General features: G+C 47.5%; 1 protein-coding gene across 1 annotated transcript; it reads right to left on the bottom strand.

Annotated features, from left to right (window-relative positions):
• Nucleotides 1-203: 203 nt before the first annotated feature.
• On the bottom strand, nucleotides 204-1,067 carry LOC119397348 (elongation of very long chain fatty acids protein AAEL008004). Its single transcript, XM_037664780.2, has one exon. The coding sequence runs from the start codon at nucleotides 1,065-1,067 to the stop codon at nucleotides 207-209; it is 861 nt and encodes a 286-aa protein (XP_037520708.1). The 3' UTR covers nucleotides 204-206.
• Between the last annotated feature and the right edge of the window lie 7,568 nt (nucleotides 1,068-8,635).

The raw sequence follows: 8,635 nt of genomic DNA, 5'->3' as shown, positions 1-8,635 counted from the left end.
TGTTTGTGCGTGCAGCAGAGTTATGCGCTAACGTAACCCTATAAATACAGTCAGAATGCAATACCAAGGAGCCTAAAAGGTCTGTCATCGTTAAGACACTTCTCGTGAGTCCGTAAGCCCTGGCTTTAACCATTCATGCCACAGGCGTGTCACCTAAGCTCTCGGCAGTACCTTTCAACGGTCACTCTATAAATGACCGAGAGTCTTTACTCGCTCTTGCCATATTTTAGCTGCTCGACTACGGCGTCCTGCATGCCGGCGTGGTCCTGCCGAACAGGATGATCGGGCTTGGCGATGTAAGTCTTGATGTAGAAGTTGATGAACAAACAGAGTATGAGGAACGTCTGCAGATTGCCCATGATGACGAGTTGCTTCGGGAAGCCGCAGTCCACGAAGAGGGGGATGGACATGTGTATCATGATGATCACGAACTGGACGATCTGCATGGTGGTCAGGTACTTCTTCCACCAGAGGTACTTGCGCACGCCGGGCCCCAGCGTTGCCAGGAAGTAGTACGAGTACATGATGACGTGGACGAAGACGTTCAGGCACATGCCCAGCGCGGGCTGACCCTCGGGTGCGAACAGCGTGAAGAACCAGACGTTGGCGACCACGATGGTGTGGTGTATGACGTGCAGGTGGGTGATGTGGGTGAACTTCTTGCGAAGCACGAAGAAGACGGTGTCCAGCAGGTCCATGTAGCGCGAGATGGTGTACACGTAGCCCGTGCGGTAGTACTCTCGCATCTCGTCGGTCATGTGGCCCGTGATGCCCTGGCACCAGAGGTTGTAGTGGCCGCCGGGTAAATAGGTGAACTGGAGCACCTTGTAGAGGAACCGCACGTTGATGAGCACCAGGGCCAAGTTGTAGACGCGCACGATGTTGAGGATTTCGAAGGGCTCCCGGTTCTTCATCCAGCGCGGGCCGCCCACCTTGACGAAGTATAGGTAGGCGGCCACCAGCGTCACGACGAACAGCGGGTCCATGACCAGAGGGTAGTCTCTTGTCCTGGGGTCGCCCATCTCGCGAATCTGGCGCGACAGCACCAATGGGTTTAGGGTAAACATCGTGGCACGCTGGGCTTTTTCGGGGTGGCTGGTTGGAGCTCTGGAGGTTTCTGCGGGAGTCAGCAGTTAAGTTAGCGCCTGCATTTGCGTTGCACTCAAGCTCTCCAACACTGTATAAGTGTAAATTTCGACAAACGGCTACAGTTAGCCCGCGCACTTCAAGCGTTCGGTGCACTTCGCCCACATCGCGTGGCACAAGCTTCCTACCAATATGGAATCGTCACACTATTTTGTTCTCTTGATTAAGGCAAACTGAGGTTGTTACTGGTTCACATAACGTTTTTCACCAGGTAGAAAACAGTTAAATGCTGGGACCAGGCTAGTTAGTACTTATCCATAACTTCTGAAAATGCAAGAGGAAAGAAAGAGAACCGAAACACAAGATGAGTGCCTGCCTGATGTTTTTCCTTGTCTTTCGTTATTTTCGGGCTTTCTCAAGTTATACAAAAAATAAAACAGTTTAGCAACGTTGCACCAGCCGCTAATTAATCCACACTCGAAGATTTCGCTGCACGTAGCGTAGCTAACGTGTTCCACACTTCCTCTAGATATGACATCAGTGAGTGATCGTTCTTTTTTCCCCCGAGATCACGATACAGCTATTCAGTGTTTTTGAGGTCGTCTAGTCGCACGATACCCACGCATGGAACGAGAGTAGGAGTTAAGGTTTTACGTGCCAAAACCACGATATGATTATGAGGCACGCCGTAGTGGAAGGCTCTGGAAATTTCGACCGTCTGGTGTCCTTTAACACGCACTGACATCGCGCAGTAGAGGCGCCTCTAGCATTTCGCCTCCATCGAAAGCATCTAGCCTCCATCGAAAATGCGACCCGCGCGGCCGGGATCGTCCTGCGAACTTAGGGTCGGCAGCCGGGCACCGTAATCAGTACACCAACGCGACTGCTAACGACAGTGGGAAGTACGTAGTGGGTAAACGTTAACGGAAAGCTGTTAAAAGCCGGCCACATAAACCTTGCCGCAGATGTTTTGCTGTAAACGAAATTAATGAAAAGCTCATTTTGCAAGCATAACTTGAGACAGTCGAAAGTGACAAGCACTCTGCTAGTGTCCGCCCTAGGGCCGGCTTCACGCGATGTTTCTTGAGTGCCTTCAGAACTTACACACTTACATTATGAAATGTTACGTACGCAAGTAGTAACGTTTACTAACACGCCACCTAGGCAGGTAGTACCGTTTACTACCGCTGACATTTACGACCTCGTGTGTACTTCTGAGGTAGTCAAAGGACCGCATTACGTAGTAATATGGTCATAAAGGTAGTAACGGGTCCCGTAACTACATTTTTTTTTGGTGTATGGCTATTGCTGTTCCTGTACTGCGTAAAAAAGTACGCCCGTTGATCTGAGCCAGCATTCCCCCCCCCCCCCCCCCCAAAAGAAAGTCTTACGCTAAAAATTTTTGTAACAGAATATTTCAGCCAATCACGATGCGGGACATATATTTAACCAAGCCGGCTGAACTTTGGTTGAACGCTCTTACCAACAACAGCTTTTGTTAATTTGACCCAGGTTTCTTAAGGCAAAAGGGCAAGTATGAGCATTCGTACTGATACAATGCTAATAAGTGACCGTTGAACGGATCCGCTATTCAGCGATCATTCGTGTCAGCTTTCACCGAAAAAAAAAAAAAGAGAGATAGAGAGCTTGACACAGCTTCGCATATCGTGTCAATTAACACACCTACCTCCGCTTCCCCGGGAACGTTGAGGTATATTTGAAGTCTTTGAGCGGCGCGCGCGCTTCGCCCCCTTCTGCGCTACTGCGCGTACGAACACCGTGTCTTCGGCTTTTGCGAATGGAAGTACCGTGGAAGTGAGGGAGCACGACTCCACGTGAAAAGAGCGAGGAATGGCAATAAAAGAAACACAGCAAGAAAACAAAAACGTTTTATATGGTGCGGTCAGTCCCACCGAGTAGCGAGCTTTGTCGCCTTTTCTCGGAGCGGCCACACGCAATTAACAGAACGCATCGTTCGGATGAGTCTGGCGGATTACACGAGTGACCATTGTTCTTCTCAGTCACCGTTGCTCCTGCGCGCTTTCCTCCTACAAGCAGACAAAATAAAAAGATGACCGCTGTCACTCACAACCATTAGAGAGGGCCTGTACTCTCCCCGTCATTATTGTTCGTGAGTTCAGTTTTTTTTCCTCTTCTTGTATTTTCCCGTGTTCTTCGTGAAATATACTTTAACGGAAAATACGGCCGACTTGGGTCACTCTGTGTGTGCCACGTACGTTTCTCGGAGTCTCAGCCCTCACACGGCTGTGAATGGCTGTGTGCATAGGCGTGTGCAGGGTTCCCCATCAGGGGGGGGCAAAGGTTCGTCGCAGCGCCCCCCCACCCTACTAAGTCAATGTATGGAGCAGATTTTGCCCCCCCCCTCTTAGGTTATTAGGCCCCCCCTCCCCTATGCGCACGCCTATGGCTGTGTGTGATCGAGAACGCGGGACTCTACAGCGGTAATGCGCATGCACGAGTGGCACGCGTTGTTCCGTTTTGCCTTGACCGTGTCCGAGTAGGGATGGTCGATTAAAATTTTTAATAGATTAATCGTTAATCGTTAATCGATTCAGCCTTTAATTGATTAATTGCGTTCGGTGGAATATATTAATCGATTCATCGAATAATCGACATGTTTAATGGGTGCTTTAAACCGATATCTCTTTGTTTGAGAGGCATCGTTCGTGTTTGATATGGGCCCAAATATTTTTATTAGACGCGCTGACGATCCGAAATTCCCACTTTCGAAAGTGTCGACGACGGGCCCCGTATGTCCAGTGTGCGAAACTTCACTTTCGCACACTAGACACAAGGGGCCCGTCGTCGTTGGTTGATGTCGCGGATTCAAGCATCTGCGGCCATCATCCCTGGACTCTTCGGCAGCAGGTCGTACTTTCTCGAAGCCTGCCTACTCGAGCTCATCGAAACCGGAGGCGCGTTCGGGGACCACACTGGTTGGAAAGTCACAGTTAAAACATGCAGTGTGACGGAAAGTGAGGAAATGCCGAGAAAGGTAAAATAGAGACGAGGAAAAATTAAATAAGGCGCTCGCTCTAGTAAGCAAGGCATCTTTTCTCGGTTTGTCGGTTAGGAATTGTGGAAGCCCTACATAATACTATAATTGCGGACTGACGTGAACTTTTTCTTGAGGTCACCTATGCAGAGATTACATAGAAATATACTGGCCCCAAACAGGCCATCCGTACAGGCAACTGCGGGAAATAGAACGAAAGAAGATGACATTTAGGGGATCGTTTTTCTTTGTTAGACACAATATTAATTAGAACTAACAGATAATATTGCCAAGGAAAAGTATAGGGGTTGTTATTTGTAATAATTGGGATATAAATCTGAAGAAAGTAAAGTGGACGGAAAGGTAACTTGTCGCCGGAAGGGACCGAACCTGCGACCTTCGAATAACGCGTCCGATGCTCTATCACTGAGCTACGGCAGTGGTTATCTCCCCGTCCACTTCATAGGGTATACGTGTGCATTTAAATCTAGGAGTGTTAGTCAGCGCCGATAGCAGCCATGGCGGCAAGTGTGGAACACTCTTTTTCTGCCTTTTGGCGTTACGTAGCAAGTGATCTTTTTACGAGCTGGCAGCTGACCAATAATCCCTCGCATACTACTTAAAGGCACCAAGTCTGCCTGAACGAGACCCTCGCTATGAATGAAGGAAAGAAGATTACTTTTAGGGGCTCGTTTTTCTTTGTTAGACACAATATTAATTAAATCTAACAGACAACAATGCCAAGGAAAGTATAGGCGATGTTAAGGGTGTATGACAAAGAAAAACGAGCCCCCAAAAGTAATCTTCGTTGCTTCATTCATAGCGAGGGTCTCGTTCTGGCAGATTTGGTGCATTCAGGTAGTATGCGAAAGATTATTGGTCAGCTGACAGCGCGTAAAAAAAGGTCACTTGCTACGTGACGCCAAAAGGCAGAAAAAGAGTGTCCCAGACTCGCCGCTATGGCTGTGATCGGCGCTGACTAACACTCCTAGGTTAAATGCACATGTGTACCCTATGAAGTGGACGGGGGGATGACCGCCGCCGTAGCTCAGTGGTAGAGAATTGGGACGCGTTATTCGAAGGTCGCAAGTTCGGTCCGTGCCGACGGCAAGTTATCTTTTCGTCCACTTTACTTTCTTCACATTGATATCCCAATTATTACAAATAACATCCCCTATACTTTCCTTGGCATTATTGTCTGTTAGTTCTAATTAATACTGCGGGAAATAGAGTGACATGAGTTTCTGCCTCCCGGCTAGAACAAACAGCAGCAGCGCCAGTATACACCGCAGGGTTCATCTGATCGTTGCCTTGACACGGCGCCACTCGCACCTTTTCACTCGTGCGTACAGCCTGAAGTGTGATCGCTATCTATTGTATCAGACATTACAACATAAATTTCGCGACTGTCCTTCTTTCCTGTCACAGCAGAAGACGGGGGCCTCTAGATGAGAGCTGTATTTCTCCTTAAATATGCGACCATACAGTATTACTAAATGCTACAAGGTCACTTCCTCAATAGTAATGCACTGGATGCTAGACGTTCCGTAAGCCGACGCGTAAAGTTGCGGATTACATAAAGGGTCTATAAGGCCCTTTTCACAATTCGCTAGTGCGCATTCTTGCGCAACATTTTCTCCCAACTAATGGCAGCAACTTTCGTGCTTCAAGCGGAGACGAGGTTGCACGTGCTGTCTATTATGTGTGTTCGTGTCAAGAGATCCGAGTCTAGATTTTCCGCGTCCTAGCGCAAGCAAACCGCGCTTGAACACTCTGTTTGAAGAAGTCACTGGCTGCCAATAATTGGGCTAACTGCATCGTAGGAAAGTTAGCTCAACAATTATGAAAATGGTATATACCCTATAAGACGGACAGTTGGGCTAGTTGGTATACAGCGTAATAAAAGATGGTTACTAGCGTCCTTCTCCTCCTTACGCTAGCAGACGTGTCTTATACGTATATACGGATTACCTAACCATCTCCCCATCATCGTACTTCATACATTAAGCACGAGGTGCCGGGTTCAAACGAACCCGGCACCTCGTGCTCGGTTTCGAGCAGAATATTCGGGACCTATAAAAATATGAGAGCTTTACTTCCCAGAACCGCAATATATGAGACACGCCTCGTGCAGTGCAGGTCTGTCCATCTATTTTGACCACCTGCGGTTTCTTTAACGTGTACGTGCCTTGACCTCTCTACGTCCGGACGACGCAGTGCCATCCAAAGAACGTCCCAAGGCTGTGCAACTTAGGTGAGTGGGGCATTTATAGCCGAAAAACATCCGAAGCGATACAAAAAGAAGACCTTTCTGGAATATCCTAGACAACAAGCATTTGGGAGGGTATTGGGCTCGTGTGTGTGTGTGTGTGTGTGTGTGTGTGTGTGTGTGTGTGTGTGTGTGTGTGTGTGTGTGTGTGTGTGTGTGTGTGTGTGTGTGTGTGTGTGTGTTCTTAGCTTTATTCGATCCGCAAGTACGCTTCCCTGAATTGCATATTCACCCAACTAATGACGGCACCTGTCGTGCTTCAAGTGCAGAGGAGATCCTAGTTGCATGTGCTGGGGCTTGTCTATTATGCGTGTTTATATCGAGAGAGCGGAGTGTACATTTTCCGCGTCACAGCGCAAGCAAACTACGCTTGAACACGCTGTTTGCAGAAGTGACTAGCCATCATTAACTGGGCAAAATTATACGCAGGGGAGATGGCTTTAATATTATGGAAAGGGTTCCCAGAAAAAAAAGCATGCAAAATGAGATGTAACAGAATAGAAAGTTGGGCGAGTTGGTGTATATTCATATTTAAAGAAACCTAAACCGTATCACCTAATCACGTTGTACCTCACTTGTCATGCGCGGTTTTTTCCTTTTAAATTCTTGTTCCTCTGAATAAACTTTCAGTTGTGAGTGCAGCGCTGTGTGTGGTTCTCTTCTTTGTCTCCGTCTTTTTTTGTGCGCCGCTTTTCTTTAAATATCAAAATGAGATGGACACCAAAGGCACCTATTGCACGACGGTAGTTCGGTGAAAGTATCTCATACAGAATGGGTTCCGCAGTACAACATTCCACTTTCCGCCACCAGTGGTGCTTGTTGTCAAACTTCTGCCCGTTCTGCTGCACCATGGAAGAAGGAAACACTAGGAGGGAGCGTCACGAGGCAGTCCTGAAGCCTATAGTCCTAAAAATTTAAGGGAGGAATAAGCTCTGGTCGCGTGATAGGCAAGCGCTACCATTGGTCGGTCCACTTTGGCTGCGCCTAATCCTGTTGGAAGGAACACAGCGCAATAGAAGACGGGGATAAGGAAGGGCGGTGCACACACAGCGCTGACTTGCACCACGTTGTTCATAGGACGGGTAGGATGAACTCACATTATACATATGCCACTGACACGCTCCACAACCAGCAAAAAAAAAAAAAAAATTGAAGAATCATTTTTACTTAGTGTTGCACATCTCACAAGCAACACTGCGCACATTAGTGTGTCATTCAAGACCTGTTTAGATTGATATTTCACGAGATGAAAGTGCTATTGAAGTGTTATTGAAGGACATGAATGTGCTTTTGCAAGAGTTGCTTATACTATGTACAAAATTAAGTAGAAATGATTCTTCAATCTTTTGCTGGCTGTGGCGCACGTCAGTGGCGTATGTATACGAGTTCACCCTTACCGTCCTATGAACAAAGTGTTGCAAGTCGGCGCTGCGTGTGCGTCGCCCATCCTTAAGCCCGTCTTCTCTTGCGCTGTGCTCCTCTCAATGTTTCACCAACACGCCCAGGCTTCTCTATTAAGCCTAATCCTACCCAGGAGGCACCGTGCGCTGGTTGGGAGGGGCGGCATCAGAGGAGGTTGGCTTGCCGAGCCTAGGTGGCTCACATGACGCTCGCTCCTAGTTTCTTTCTCCCTCCATGTACTGGACAGCGGAACAAGCGGTCAGGTTCTTGATATTTGTCTCTCCTTTGGTCCTATGTACTTTATCAAATGTGCAGGCTGCGAAAGCAAAAAACAATACTGTGCGGACAGTGAGCTACATGGCTGTATAAGAAACGATTAAAGCGTTAACATTGTACCAAGACTCGCAGTGCCGACGCACCCACAGGCCATGATTGCCGCACCAGTGTCCAGCCGTGAGCCAACACTAGTAGGTTAACAAACGAAGTACAGGAACATTGCTGTGGCCTAAAAAGTAAAGCACTTACCTCAAGTCTAAACAAATCAGGCTAATTCCCTCGGAAAATGCCAACGCGAGCTTTTCAAATACGTTGGATATAAAACAAACCGATAAAGTTGGTGACATGTGCGATGTGCTGACGAAAAAGAAACAGAAAACGCAGTCCTGTTGCGATGACTATGGTGCCGTAGTAAACCCACTTTAAAGAATTTTAATTATGAGATGATTACATCTGATAAAAATCAGTAGATGATCTTGTCAGCAGTAATGATCTTTGGGGCTTACTTAATGAAACTTTAATGAAGCCCTTTTAATGAAATGAAAAAAATTTAATGAAATAAGGCTTCTTGGTTACTGTGGCTGGAA

Source organism: Rhipicephalus sanguineus, chromosome 6, assembly GCF_013339695.2.
Source record: "Rhipicephalus sanguineus isolate Rsan-2018 chromosome 6, BIME_Rsan_1.4, whole genome shotgun sequence".
In the NCBI taxonomy this organism is placed as follows: domain Eukaryota; kingdom Metazoa; phylum Arthropoda; class Arachnida; order Ixodida; family Ixodidae; genus Rhipicephalus; species Rhipicephalus sanguineus.
Note: the sequence above shows the minus strand (reverse complement) of the source record. Positions and strands in the feature narration are given on the sequence as shown.

Excerpts from the sequence above, each read along its gene's own strand:
- LOC119397348 (XM_037664780.2), bottom strand. The coding sequence starts at position 1,067 with ATGTTTACCCTAAACCCATTGGTGCTGTCGCGCCAGATTCGCGAGATG.